The sequence below is a fragment of the Anopheles coluzzii genome, chromosome 3 (assembly GCF_943734685.1).
Source record: "Anopheles coluzzii chromosome 3, AcolN3, whole genome shotgun sequence".
In the NCBI taxonomy this organism is placed as follows: domain Eukaryota; kingdom Metazoa; phylum Arthropoda; class Insecta; order Diptera; family Culicidae; genus Anopheles; species Anopheles coluzzii.
The window spans coordinates 71002272-71017804 of NC_064671.1; the positions used below are offsets into that span (position 1 = coordinate 71002272).

A 15533-nucleotide genomic window follows, 5' to 3' on the forward strand; every position below is an offset into this window, starting at 1 on the left:
CTCTTTACGCTTGCCTATTAAGTGGATGTTGTGTTTTCTGGTCCTGTTTTTTGTTGCAAGCTCTGCTCCCTGAGATTTGGTTCCTTAGTGCGCGAAAGGGGCATCCCGCTGTGTTTTGGATCCTTCACGCTTTAGAAGAAAGGATAACACTCCTCTGCACAAAAGTCCCGCAAAACCATTGTTCCTCAGCTCAGCGAAACGGTTGAGCGCAAACCCCCAGCCGGAGCTTTATCTTTAAAGCGAAGATCAGCATGCTATCAGCGTGCCCGTTTGTCTTTTGCCGTTGTTTTTTTTTTTTTCGGGGGGCAGTTTCGGGGAACGAGCCGCACAAGACATCAGCTGACTCTGGGCTTCTGACGTTCTGAAGCAAGCGAGCGAGTGAACGAACGGCGCAGTGACATTTAGCAGCCTGAGCCCCTGCGTCGGTGTTACGCTTCGCAGGACGTGTTTATGAGGCGAGTGAAATATGATTGAAATTCTATTTTCAGCCACATTATATATTCCACTTCCGTGTGGCAAGCCCAACACATTGGCAGTTGGGCACACCGTGCCAACCTCACCAGGAGGGGTTGGATTAGAGGAGCATCGGAACAACATCAGTGTGAAAAAATAGAGATAAAATATGTTTTCCTCCCATTGCCCGATTGCTTCATGAAAAACCTTTATCGTTGCTGGTTACGTGGAGAAGCGATTTAATGCATTAAAACCAGTGCTTTATTGAAGCCACGCGCTGACTTTAAGATTTCGTAACAAAGCACCATTAAGCAACGAACGCGCCGGAGCCCCGGCGAGCTGAGTGCAGATCGTAAAGCAGAAGTCCCCATGACCGGAGGGGGAGAGGTCGTCGATTTGTGACAGTTCACACTAGTGATGGGTAGAGTTGGCAAAAATCCGGAGTCGACTCCGATCCGACTCCGATCAATTCGGAATCATCCGGAGTCGTCCAGAGTCGTTCGGAGTCGGAGTCGTTCAAGTCGTCCGAGTCGTCCAGAAACGGTTGGAGCCCAAGTCGTCCGGAGTATGCCGGGGTTGGCCTTCGAAACAAAGGCACAATACGATGTAGGCACGGACAAAGTGAAAGACAAAAACACATAAAGAAATTAAATGCCTGATCACAAGCACATTAAACCAAGGCTCCTGTTGACTTCGACCGATTTCGATTCCGGCCGACTCCAATCCGACACTAGCCGACTCTAAAAGACTCCGATTGACTCCAGACGACTCCGGACGACTCCGACGAGCCCAAACAACTCCGACTGATTCCGGACAACTCCGATCGACTCCGGACGACTCCGGACGACTTGAACGACTCCGATTGAACGATTAATTCGGAATTAAATCGGCCGGAGTCGTTCGGAATCGGAGTCGTTCAAGTCGTCCGCGTCATCCGGAATCGGTTGGAATCGAAGTCGTCCGGAGTCGGCCGGTGTTTACCTTCGAAAAAAAAGCCTGTATACGATGTAGGCACGGACAAAGTGAAAGACAAAAAAAAACACAACGAAATTAAATGGCTGATTACAAGCACCTTAAAACCTTACGCTCCTGTTGACTCCAACCAATTCCAGTCGATTCCAAACGGCTCTAGACGACCCCTAATGACTCCGACTCCTATCGAGTCCGGAAGACTCCAAATGACTCCGGATGACTCCGAACGACTCCGACTGATTCTGGACGACTCCGAGCGACTCCGAATCCGAACGGATCTATTGATTCCATTTTGCCGGAGTCGTCATTTTTGACCAACAATAGTCAGAATCGGATCGGAAAGTCGTGGGTGCGCTCCAGAGAGCACATCACTAGTTCACACACATCTCGGTTCGGGCTGCATCTCAAGCAAAAACGCGAAAAAAGAGCGAAAAAGGCACAGCTGCGTCGGTGTGCCATAAAGATGATGGAGGGGTTCACCGCGCGTTCACGTGCACGCCGTCATAAAATCGTTATCCCATCATGCCCGGTGAACCAATCGGAGACACTAAAAAGTCATTCCAGTCCGCCAACTGCGGTGACAATTATGTGGGATGCGCTCGTGAAGCAATTTCTTGGCGCTTCTCTTGGCGGGAAAGAACAGTGCAATCGGAACGGTGAAATCATTCTCGAATCGCACACAAAAAAGAAGGTTCAATGAATAAAAGGTAATAAAAAAGGACATTTCTGGGACAGCTGAAAACGTAATAGCTTCCCGTGGCGAGTACGCGATGTGGTGGACCAAAACACATAAAACATAAGATAAGTATTAATGGGTCAGCTGCTTTAATAATCGTCAGAGTGCATCGATTTTTCACTTCAATATGATCTATTCCAACCAAGTTTTCTAATTGCTAACATCATTTTCCTTTGTTTTTTTTCTTCCACTTCAGATTTTTGCTCGTTTTAGTGTGTCTGATATTTAGCGTATTGTCGACGATAGACGAGTACAGTAAGTTCGCGAACGAGACCTTATTCTGGATGGAGATCTGTCTGGTGGTGTTTTTCGGCGTCGAGTACCTGGTCCGGCTCTGGTCCGCCGGCTGCCGGTCAAAGTATATGGGCTTCTGCGGCCGGTTGCGCTTCATCCGCAAGCCCATCTGTATTATAGGTAGGTTTTAAGCCGTCCCGCACCCCTCCTTTTTTCCCAGCACCCAGTCTTTCCCGGCATTTTCCCAAGCACCACTTCCTGCGTGTGGAATCGATCCGCACGAAGCCACGGACACGGACACGAGGAGTCCGGGAGGGCTAATTTCAAATTCATTAGAAACTAAATTAAAACACGACACTTCGATTTCAAATGCATACACTCGTACATATTTAACTGGCAGCACTCAACACACACACACACACATAGGGATACATACACAAGAGCAACTCGTTCGTGCAGTTGCAAGAAAGCTCTTGATGCCACCTCAACACCGGGAAGCATTTGGTCGCTCTGTGTGTTTCTTGGTAACGGTGATACTTTTATTTATTCTTTTCACAAGGCACCAGGCAGGTGCTCGCGTGGAGTGAGTTTGCGTTAATTCCGGTCGTTCTCTGTGCTTGATTTTAGCTCCCCCCTCCTCCCCGGAAAGGTTGAGACAAGAGTACCGGGCTAATACGACACACAGAGCACTGAAACCAAGGTCTCTTCGTGACAGTGTTGCCGCTGCTGCCTTCTTCCAAATGTTTGTGCTCCACTGGAATGGAATAATTTTGGAAGGTGCCAGTGGCTCCGGCACTGCTGCTAGTTCTTAAATCCCGAACCAGGTGCTAATGTCCCCCCTTACCGTAAGCCTTTCCCCAAGCACCCGCGGCCCTCCTCCCGTCCTAAAATGTCTAATAAATGAATGGCAATTTAAGGGTTCGCCGCTACTTGTGCATAAATAATTGCACCCGTCGTTAGTTTCCTCGCTCTCCACGGTGCACGGGACCGGCACCGTGGGCGCGTTGTACCAGTATAAATGGTTTTGCTCATCATTTAACCACATCGGTGTGGCGCTGTGAAATCACTCACCTCCTGGGAGGGTGTATGGGGAATGTCCAGCGATTCGCAGGTGTGCTTCAAGGGGCGTCGTCATCGCCAAACCTCAGCAGCGCCCTCAAAACACTGACCAAAAAAAAAACACACACACCCGAGAAGGGGGACACACTGGGCAACTGGGTGCCTTTTCGAATGTTTTTTTTTTTCTCACGGACTAGAACCTCCAGAAGAACCTTCACCACAACTACGGCACAATACGGACAATAGCAAATGCGACAGATGTGTCCATCCGCTGCCTGGACGGAGGTCTCAAAGCCTGCTGCCTGCCGTAGAGCCAAAGCGTACAAATCGCATGAATTATTCATGAGCATAACCTGCAGCCTAGAGCTGCCCGACAACACCACAGTAGGCATAGGGTTTTTCGGAGGGGAAAAGTGTCTAAAAGCACCGGCAAGCATATGTTCCGCTGCACTTAATGAAGAATTCTGACGGTGAAGGTGTGTGTGTGTGTGTGGGTGGGAAAAAACGAAACGACAACACAATCGAGTACACTGGAGGTCATCGTTGTCAAGTTCTTCGGAGTGGCCCGCTGAAAATCCTCGTTCTCATTAGCATTTCAATTTGAGTTGGTGCAAAGTTCTGCTACCCCTTCTGTCGCACGATTCTTCGAAGCGCTTAACCTCTGCGCACTCTTTTTTCTACAAAAAAGCTTCCCAAAAAAATCCCTGAAACCTGGTGCATTCTGTCCTTCTTTTTCCAAGGAAAGCTCATGAAAAATATGAATGGTAAATTGACTCTTTTTTTTTTAATCTCCTGTTTCCTCCCCACCTCACCAAATGCGGGGGTGGAAGATACCGGTGGCTTGATTGCTCGAGAGAGAAAAGAAAATGGACCTTTGGCACGCGGACCTACGCTTTTGCTTTTGGGGCAATTTCCACGGGAGCTAATTCGTTTGGCGCGCGGTGTGATGGTGCATCGGATTTTAAAACTTCCCTTGTCACAGGAAAAGGTTCATAAAACAGAGGACGAGGGGAGGCACGTTATAAAAAGATAGCAATTGTGTGGTGGAACAACTAAGCTCGAGTATTGGCGTGCTATGAAGACGTTTAAATGCAAACAGTCGGTGATGATGGCTCTTTCTCTTTTGGGGGAAATGTTTTAATTGACATACTTTTTGGATTGATAATTTGTAGTTTTGGGAATTTTAAAATACTAAAACAGACAAAAAGGATTGTCAATGTCACAAAAGTCCTTTTTCTATGGCCACAATTCAATTCGAAGCCTGTTCCCACTTTCCCGAATCATCAACTTGCTTGATCTTTCCATCCTTATCACATCAACAAAAGCCGCATCAGACATTGGAGTTGAAAATTATAGCACAGTCCATTTTGCATATTCGCGAGTGGTCAAACATAATTGAAAACTTTTGCGCCATAATTTGCCCTACAAATGGGTGATTTTGTTTTTGGTTTTTTTTTGTGACCCTCAAAAACCTTACCAAACCCCTGCACGGCAGCAACAAGTGCCAGAGAAAAGGCACGAAAAAATGCCCAACAAATCTGAATCAAATCAGAATCGGGGGAGGATCGTTCCACCACTGCCGGTCACGACATTTATCCGAAAAACCTCCTCTACACAGCTGAAGCATCCCGGCGGATCGGCGAAGAGTCTTTCAACACCACTCCAAGGCGGCTTCTTGCCTGGTTTGCCAACTCCTCCAACCCTCCATTTCAACTCCGATAACAGAAATATTCTCTGGCCGAGATTTTTCCTACCGATTTGGTCCGCGGTGCAGTTTCGTTTGAGTTTATTTTTCCTTCCTTTTTTATACGAACAATCCTGCTTTGCTTTCTTCTTTTGTTTCGTTTGAAAAAAAATGTTTTCTCTTCTTTTTCGTCGGTTCGTTCAGCGCGCGTTTTTGTTATTACGCTATCCGCTTTGCTTTGTGCGGGTGCGGTGTTCCTTACGGTGGTGCGAGAGGGATCCTTTTTTGTCTGTACAAACTTTTACTTTGAACAAGCAATTGTTTTTTTCTATTCTCTCTCAATTCAGCACAATTTGTTTCGTTTACGGCTTACGGTTTAGCCGGGGCATAGACGACGGTCGGCTTTAGCAGTAACGCTTTAATTTGGTACGCATTTCGCATGTCCCGAGACGGTTGGTTCAGTTGGTTTAAAGACCTCTTCTTTTCGGGGAATCGGATGATTGTAGCAGTTGATTGTAGCAGCAAAACATTTTGATTGAATTAATTTGTAAACCTTTAAATTGAGTTTATATTAATACACAACAAAAAACGTGTTTAGTGAGCTTTCTTGCAACCCGTATTATTATTACCGCACAGTCCTTCACCATCATCTTTCTAATTAAGGGGAGGAATTTTTCAACCACATAAACACTTTCCATGCACGTGCATCTCGTGCCCGAAGTGCAGCGAAAACATTGACCGAAGCGCATCGAGCGATAAAACAACATCAAACTGCTGACATCAAACCCCATTACGAGTACCCCTTTCCTGCTCTGTTTGCTGTTTCCCGTACAGAGAGCGTACAATATTCGAAACGTTGGTTGCTCGCAAAATTATATGGCCATCGCTGTTCGTCATAAAATGGTGCTTCTTTTGGCAAAAAAAGATGATGATCCGATATACTGCGAGATGCAGAGATGGTGCCACATGGTGCGGAGTAAAAGTTTTATTGCGCCAAATAATTGCAGTCTGCAGCCCGTTCATCGTGCAGCTGCAGTTTGATGATGATAAATGTTTTGGACGGTTGCTGAATGTAGCAGCAAACGTCACAGGGACAGTTTTCCATTACGCAAATTGTGCCTTTAATGGTGCAGTTTCGAGTTGTTTCGTTCGTTTCACACTGTTATTATTCCAAATGATTGAAGTTTAGATAATAGTAGCCTAACGAAATGCAAGAAGCTGTTACGGTTGAGTTTGAGGTTAGAAATTGGGTTTGAGTTTATTTGCCCAAAGAAAACCTTATTTTATCCCCCACTTCCCTTCAGCAAAGAGTTTCACCCCCAATACGTAGGTTCATCGTTTGGCGTTGATAGGCAAATATTTACTTTACAGTAGCAGTTGTCACCGTACAAAACCTCCCAAAAAGAAAGTCAAACCGTACTGTTACTAGGGACGCTTAATGATGTTTGCCACTGGGTGTCGTTTGCCACTATTACTACGACCCAACGCCGACCCAACCCCATTATTTGCAAGGCCGGATAAGACTGAGCGTCTTTGTAGCACACCAGCAGCTGGCCTCCAAAGCCAATGCGCCAAGCGAACAATTAAAGTGTAAATATTTGTCAATCAGCTTCATCTATTTTTAGGGCAAGAAGGGAGGGTGAAGGGATCTCTTTTTGTTTGTCCGAGAGCTGAGGTCCGAGAGGGTGGGTGGGTCGCTTTCGAAGCCGATCCAGCTAAATTTGCCTCATCTCTCGCTTGGGCAGGTTTTGACACAGAGAGAGAGCCCGACTAGCTCAAACAAAATAAAGCCACCCGATAAGCTACTGCTGCTACTGTTTAAGAAAGAAGTTAGCTAGAAGCTTCTTTTGTGCCTGTGCTTAAGAATATGCGGCCGCAGGTGTGTATTGTTAGCAAGGAACCGAAATTAGGTCAATTCGTGGTTTGATCAATTGACTGGCCTTTTGCCAAGAGCGACCAGGCGTCTCCATCGACCTTTTTTCTCCTTCCTTCCCATCTCTCGTAGTGCTATTGTTTGTGATTTTCTTCTATGGAGGGAGTTTTTTTGCTGTTGTTACTAAAGCTTGAGGCAAGGTGTGGCGTGCGTAAAATTGTCACATTTTACCGCGCAGGGTTGTATTTTTTTTATTATTAAATTCATTATGGAATTCATGCTTTTCACCTGCCGGAAGTTAATTTATGGCCGCGAATCAGTAGCAGCAGCAGCAGAAAAATGCGAAACGGTGGCACTGAAACTACGCTGACTATTCGTTCCTTGGTGGGAAGGGTACAAAATATGACTCGTCAAATAGTGATGAACATGAAAAAAGCATTAAAATGTGGCAGCACCACCGCAAAACACGACAACTACGACCACATTTTATGTCGTTGTCGTGCGTGTGAGTGTGTGTGTGTTTTTTTTTCTTTTTTTTTCTCCCCCTTCCCCATTTCAAATTAAAGGCAAAACCGTTCTTCCCTTGCTCTCCCCGACGAAGCTTAGGGACGGAAATTTGCGTGACTCTAATTTAAGTGACAGTCCGAACATTATCGGGCCGGTCCAATCAAGCGCCATGTTCTCGTGCACCGCTGCTGCTAGCGACAATGATTTCCCCAACGATGATGACCAGCTATTAAACCGACTTTTCATTGTTTGCTCAAGGGGGTGAGGGTGATTAGGGAGCAGAACACCGAACACCGAACAATCTTTGCCCAAGAATAGCCACCGATTAGTATGGTCCGGTTGGTTTGGCTACCTCTCGTCGCATTTCTCTCGCAAATGTTCCCGGGAGTTGGAGAAATTCGGTCTCCAAACTTCAAGCCACGTGCCACACCGTTTGGTCCACACCGGTGGCGCAGATTAATTTTAAACAATTTTCGAACTTCTCTTTCGGGGGGCGAAATGAACACGGAAAGGTATGAAAAAAGGGGGGAATAATTGAAATCGCTTGCCAAGCTGGTCCTGTGGCTAATGTGGGACAGAAAAAAAAGAGCGGGTTTAATAAAAGAAGGAACCAATTTTATGATGATTACACCAGCAAGGGAAGGTTTGCGCGGGAAGGAGCGGGTGCCGCTGCTGAACTTAAAACCCATTCAATCGGCACCCGGACGACAAGCTGTTTTGTGGGAAGGACAATTTGGCAATGCGAATCGGTGTTTTTACTGCACTGCAAACCCGTATTCCCGTGGGCAATTGGAAATCATCTTTGCTGATGATGCCTTTTTTTGATGACGCATCCTGTTTTTTGGTTAATGGAAGAATTTTTAGCACAAATGGGGCACATTATTGTTCAGAAAAAGGTGCTCATATTAATAGCCAGTTTTGCCGATTTGTCCAACGAACCTTTTCCAAATGTTCCATCAAAGTAGCCCCATTTTTGCGGCAACAAGTCAGCCGCGCGTCAGTTGGTGCGTCATCATCATCAGATGATGGATGCAGATCTTTCTTAATACAAATTTTACAAATGCAACACAGTGTGTGAATGTGCGCGTGTGTGTGTGTCAGCACAAATTTAAGCAAACAAATCTATTCCCGCTACCATAGAGCGTTGCCATAAGCGTTACCATTTTTCGCCCCCAATAACGTACGCTCCACCGTACAACTTCATTTGTCATCCCGGGCTCCGTGCGCGTACGGTGGAGTCCATTGTTGGTTGAAGTTGGGAAGCACTAGGACCGGCACTACCACAGGGCACGATGCGGGCAAGGTTGTGGCTGTCTGTCCGTGGGCTAGCAAAATTGAAAGCATCCATTTGTCAGTGTCTTCCCGAAGATGATGGTGCGCTGTGAGCTGTGAGTCGCTTCTGTCGTCGCATCTGTGTCGCTCTTGGCAACGGTTGGCACGAGGGGTGTGTGTGTGAGAGATAGAGAAAGAGGGAAGGAAAGAGACAGAGGTGAAAGTTTGCCAAGCTTTATGTAAATGCGTACGGCGAAAAGCTTCATCGAATGGTGAAAATTCAACTCCAAGTCATCAGTGTGTGTTGTTCGTTTGTGTCTCTCGTTTTGCCAGCACACAGCTCCAGTATGAAAAGTTACACCAATGTTGCTAGTTTTTGGTGGTACAAATGTTTCCCCATTCGCTTTAGCTCATCAAAACTTTATCCATCACAAGCGTTCATTCCAACCAAACATACTCTCATCGATAGTGTTGTCGCCTGTTTGGAATATCTCAAGAGGATTTGCGTAACATCAGAAAGTTGTGTTTTTTGGGGAAACTTTTGCTCAACATTATTTGCATGTTTTTACCACTCTCTCTCTCTCCAGAACTTCCATTACATGTGAAACAATAACAGGACATTCAAAAATACTCTCTTTGCTTTCAGATCTTATTGTAGTCGTAGCGTCTATGGTTGTGCTGTCCGTCGGCTCAAATGGTCAGGTGTTTGCCACGAGTGCCATCCGAGGCATTCGCTTCCTGCAGATCCTGCGCATGCTGCACGTGGACCGGCAGGGCGGTACCTGGCGGCTGCTCGGCTCGGTCGTGTTTATCCACCGGCAGGTAAGAGGCAACCGGGCAACACCGACTTTACCGATAAATCTCTTCCCTATCCCACAGCAATGGTAGCTGTGATGTATTGGAATAGATTAGGTTATGAATATCGCATGAACCTTCTTAGCCCAAACTGATCGATCCACCCTATTCTCCCGCCACACACACACACAGGAGCTGATTACCACGCTGTACATCGGGTTCCTGGGGCTCATCTTCAGCTCGTACTTCGTGTATCTCGCCGAGAAGGACGTGCTCGGGCCGGACGGAAAGGCCGACTTTGCCAGCTACGCCGATGCGCTCTGGTGGGGCGTCATTACCGTCACCACGATCGGGTACGGCGACACGGTGCCCCAAACCTGGATGGGCAAGATCGTTGCCTCCTGCTTTAGTGTGTTCGCAATCTCGTTCTTCGCACTGCCGGCCGTAAGTTTCAATTATAATCCTCTACCTCTACCCTTTTTTTCTTTTCAATTATCTCACACCATCGCATCCGTCTTGCTTCCCATCCACTGCGCAGGGTATCCTGGGATCCGGATTCGCCTTAAAAGTACAACAGAAGCAGCGCCAGAAGCACTTCAACCGGCAGATACCGGCCGCCGCCATGCTGATCCAGTGCCTGTGGCGCTGCTACGCTGCCGACAAGAGCTTCCACAGTGACGCCACCTGGCAGATCTACGTCAAGTCGGCCGACAACGGCAACAACAACGGCAACAGCAGCACCGCCCTTCCCTCGCAGTTGGGCAAAGTGAGTGCGATGTTTAGCGGTGTACGTTTGTATGTTTTTGGTGGTTACTTTCCTTTTGCTCGCCCCGCCCCGCCCGTGTTGCACGGTGCGCATAACGCTTTTTGCATTTGCCCTTCTCCTTTCCTCCGCCCCCCCACCCCCCCCTGCCATCCTGTCTCCTTTTCGAGTGACGTGACATCGCATCGTACATACCTTTAGGGGTGGTTCCGTGTGAGCGAGATGGTTCTGTCTGTGTATGTATTTCCTACATCTCCTCCAACGTATCGTAATAGCAAATTCCCTTTGATCTTTCTTGATGATGTGTGAGATCAGAAGGATTTTCGATCTGGGTTTTCCTCAGTTCATTTTCTGCTTTGATTTTCTGGTTTTTTTAATTGCTCATTAGCTTATTTTTCTTTGCATTTTGCTTTCATTTTGTCTTATTATTGTTTTTGCATTTTCTTCTTTACTTTTCATGTTTTGTTATTTACTGATCAGTTTCTTTTTATTTCGATTTTGTTTTACTATTTTATAACCAGAAGTTTTAATACTTTTATATATTAGTAGGGAATAATATACTAAATCGTTTAGTTTTTTATTGATGGTTTATGTTTTGTATAAAAATTGCTGAGCTTTTAGAGAGCTTAAAAGTCCTTTTTGCTTAAAAACATGAATCTAAAAGATGAATTGCTCATTCGTTTATTTTTTAATATAACTTTACTTTAATTTCGTCTTATCGTATTTTGTCTTCTTCACTTTCTTCCTTACTTTACATGTTTTGTAATTTTATTTTCAGTTTCTTTTTATGTTGAGTTTGTTTTATGACAATATTTTATAACAATCATTTTTGATTAGTTTTATAATTTAGTTGGGAATGGTATACCACGTTGTTTAGTTTTTTATTCACGTTATGTTTTTTAGTTTTTCATATATTGTCATGAAAAAAAAGAGCTTTTTGAGAGTTTAAAAGTCCTTTTTGCTTAAAAAAATGAATTCAAAAGATGAATTGCTGATAAGTTTATTTTTTTAATATAACTTTGCTTTCCTTTTGTCTTATTGCTTTATTTTCTTTTTCACTTGTTTCCTTATTTTACATGTTTTGTAATTTGCTTACCAGTTTCTTTTTATGTTGCATTTGTTTCAATATGTTATAACAATAAGTTTTGATTACTTTTATAATCTATTACTATTTTTTAGTTGGGGAAAATATACCACGTTGTTTAGTTTTCAATTCATGTTTTATATTTTATAATGACACAAATGAGCTGTTTGGGAGCTTTAAAGTCATTTTTCATAAAAAGATTATTTTCCATTAATTATTTTAAATTACATCCGTACAACAATGGTACTAGAATCCTTCAATTTCCTCAATAGACCCCCTACCAATAGAGCGAACCAACCTCTTGACCCTTTACTGGTACACGTACCGGTCCTACTGTAAAGCACTGCAACGACCCCTTCCCCCTCCACATCGCTGTATAGATAAGGAAAGGCCACGTAGATGTGTGCTTAGTAGACGGACATGTACACCGCTCGCTTGAGTTGTTGTTTCGTTTGAATGTTGTTTGCGTGTGTGTTAGTGTGTGTGTGTGTGTGTGTGTGTGTGTGTGTGTGTGTGTGTGTGTGTGTGTGTGTGTTAGAGTGTGCGTATGCGTTGACATTTGCTGTTGGTTGATTGTGATTTTGATTAGTTGTGGATGATGTAGTTGGGTTTGTTGCTTGTTTGTTTAGAGAACGGTTGTCTGCTTTGACGTGCTTTTTTGCTACGTTGTTTGCCGATGCTCCGAGTCTCCCTCTGTAATGTTGTAATGTTGAATCCATTGAAATAGTGTAAAAAGTGAACTAAAAAAACCACCTCTAAAAGCTCCATGATTAAAGCACGAAAATTTAAAGCATTTTAAAGCTGCCCTAAAGCGTCGACTCTAATTGCTTATGAATTTTGCTGTTGAAATCAATTAAAGACGCCACAACGTACAACGTCTTGTTGCCTCTCTTTGTCCTCTCTATTGCTGCATAAACCCCCATATAACGCAACCGGATTCGCGTAACGCAATCCAATTATTTTCCGTTTTGTGTGCCTTTATGCCATGGCAAACGATACGATACCGTCGTGCAGCTCGGTCTGCTCCGTACTGTTGCAGTGCGGAAAACTTTACTGCACCGTACCATTTTCCCACGCTCGCGCCAATCAATCTATTTCCACGGGGTGTGTGTGTGTGAGCGTGTGCGTTTTTGTCTACCAACGCCGGACAGACAAATTACCGGCGCCTTCACTGTCGTATCTGATTACTCTGACTCTGGCTCGAACGGAGTCGCGAATCTCAAGATCCATTGCTATGAGCAAATGAGTGCGCAAGCGTTCCCGATTTGTCGGCGTAAAGTGACGCACCGGCAAGGCGCGGGTTGTTTTACAAATACGCTCGTCCAGTTTACTGTGCTTGCCCCTCTCCCCTCCCGTGTTCACCAACTACCCCACGGGATACCCGAGCACCAAACCAATCAATCAATCAAAACCACACAAACTCTCAATCAAATGGCAAATGGCCATACACCATCCAACTTCACCAGGTTGGTAACAACACTGTTGGTGTTGCAGAAGAAAAGGCAAAATTCAACCGGAATGGGGCAAAAAAAAAAGGAAAAAGTTTGTGATCAAATTTAAATTTTGACAGCCGTTTTTTTCTCCACTCCCTCTCCTTCTTTGTTGGTGCGAGAAGTGGTTTCGTTGTTTTTATTACCACTTCTCGGCTTGCGCTTCAGCCCTTCCACCACCACAGGCGCGGAGCGGATGTCAACGACAGCAAGGCTACGCAGTGAGGGGGAAAGCGATTGTTTTTTTGTGGAGGGAGTTTCAGGTTTTTGTTTCCCAGTGCGCCCGCATGCCACTTGCAGCGTGTAGTGATGAATTATTCAAATCACAATATTCGATATAAACAACGCAAACGGTTTTCGCTGTGTGCGCGCAGCGCATTGGCGCAATACCATTAGCGAGAGGATAGCGCGATCCAAGCAAGAAGGCAAGAAACTGCGGGCAAAAGCAAGCAAGCAAGACACATAAATTGGCTCGCTGGATCCGGTTTTCCACCCATACACCCCAGATGCATTCCCGTTCATTCGTTTTCCCCCGTTTTCCATTTTACTCACATTTCAAACCCATAAGCCAAAGGCTCTCAAGACTGTTTTTTTTTCTTTTTTTTGCTTTTGCTCTCTCCTCGTCCACGGCTTTGGCCCAGCCCGCGGGGTGATTGAATTAGAATAATGGTTGTTTCATTGTTTGTGAAAAATGGGGACGGAAAAAGAAAGGAAAGAGAAGCAAAACAAAAAAAAACAAAAATACGGAAAACAACAACATGGGGAACAATCTTATATCCCGTTAGCGGAAAAGCTTCCTTCGGCCTTTCCTTGAGTGGGAGTGTAATGGTGGGTGAGTTGAGAACAGGGGGGGAAAAAGGGATTGATTTTTGTGTTTTCTTAACATTCGATATCATCGCTCGCTTTTGGATTGATTTTATTGCGGGAAAGTGCTTTGATCAGCAAACATGATTAGATGAAGCCATTTTGCAGTCATGCCGATACCTGGCGGGGCTTTTTGTATCCAAACATTCTCTCTCTTACACACACACACATTCAGGAAAGAGTACATTGGGCACATATTTGATGCGTTTCAACACGGTAACTGTGAAGCACGGGTTTTCGGGCGCGGGATGCGGGATTGTTGTTTTTTTTTCGCTGGTGACGGCGCTAATCTAATTTGATTGGAGTGGATGCATTTCAATTGCGAGGATCGAAGCGAGAGGGCTTTTTGTTTATTTCAGTATGGCCCACACACCCTTGCTTTGCCTCGGGTGTTGGAATGGAAAATAATGGATTTGTTTTTAGCGGAATAATTCAACAGAAAAGCTTTTCGTCTGTCATCGGTTGAAAGATAACGAGGCGAATGTTTAGTGAGCTGGTTAGCTACAGGGTTTACCAGCTCGTGTACGGTTTCGTGTGGTTGTTGCAGTATTAACAAAATTAATGCTATCATTTACTGGAATGTATGGTTTATACTGCATCTTGTTTGAATAAAAGTAATGTGTTTGAAATCGTTTTGTTTTTTGCAAAACTTTGCCTAACAAAACAAACCGTCTAGGATCTGGCCGTTGTGCAATCGAAGACGAAAATTGTGTTATTAAATTGGACAGAGTAGCTTAGGTTAGGTTTTAAAATATTGTTATTTGAGTTGAAGTGGTGAACATTTTTTTCTTTTATCCTATAACGACTTGCAGGTTTTTTGTAAAGTGGAAATGTACGTCACTTTCGAATGTGTACATCATAACTTACCGCCTACAGCATGATTTTCAGCAGTTTCAAATGGTGTATTTGCATCATAATACAGGGTTTTCTAAGCCAGTTTTGAATGTAAATATTGTTATTCACCGCATTCAAAATGGTTTTCAACAGCTGTCCAATGGTTTATTGGTTTCAAAATGAAATTTCAGTTTCAACACATGATTTTCAAAACATAACAAAGAGCTCTCAAACTCAATCCAGCTAGAGACGTGTTGAAAATTATGCTGTAGATTTAAAAAATTATTATGATGGAAATGAAATGTCAGATCAATGTAGAACAACATTTTGCATGCGGTGAATAACAATGTTTACATTCGAAACTGACTTGGAAACGCTGTAAAATTTCGGTTCTTTCATGCGATTTTCAACACGTAACAAAAGAACTGTCAAACTCAATTCTGCTTGAGATGGGTTGAAAAACATGTGGAAGAACTGAAGAATAATTGTGATGCTAATACAGCATTTGACGGCTGTTGAAAAACATCTCTCTGGCAATGAACAATGTTGTTGACATGGGAAATTAACTCAAAAAACCCTGTATGCTGTACTCTTAGTTTAAGATAATCCTTATCTGGCCCTGATAAATACTAAGGAATGCATACTTTTAACAGTAATTACTATAAGTTCTCTTACAATACTCTCTGTTCCGAGGCAAGCCCTTGCGAGAGTGCACTATTGTTGTGAACAGCGTTTGTTTACACATAGAAAGCCTGACAAAATATTCTACGCTCGTGACTGTTGTAGGGTTTTCCTGATGGCTTACCAGGATAGGACATATGGGCTAAGTTGCCCTCCATTTGTAACCGGAGTTAACGATGGCGGTGGGGAAAGACGGTATAAATAGAGCCGAAGGATGCGCCTTCAGCCTCTC

General features: G+C 44.4%; 1 protein-coding gene across 3 annotated transcripts in view; it reads left to right on the top strand.

The window, feature by feature from the left end:
• LOC120954971 (potassium voltage-gated channel subfamily KQT member 1-like) overlaps positions 1 to 15533 on the top strand; it is a 141280-nt gene that overhangs the window by 108637 nt on the left and 17110 nt on the right. For 2 of the 3 annotated variants that reach the window (XM_040375363.2, XM_049609580.1), the window contains 4 exons: positions 2358 to 2575; positions 9437 to 9612; positions 9778 to 10029; positions 10124 to 10372. In XM_040375363.2, coding sequence (XP_040231297.2) covers positions 2358 to 2575; positions 9437 to 9612; positions 9778 to 10029; positions 10124 to 10372 — 895 coding nt within the window. The remainder of the gene's footprint in view (positions 1 to 2357; positions 2576 to 9436; positions 9613 to 9777; positions 10030 to 10123; positions 10373 to 15533) is intronic. The other variant, XM_049609581.1, reaches the window with a different exon arrangement.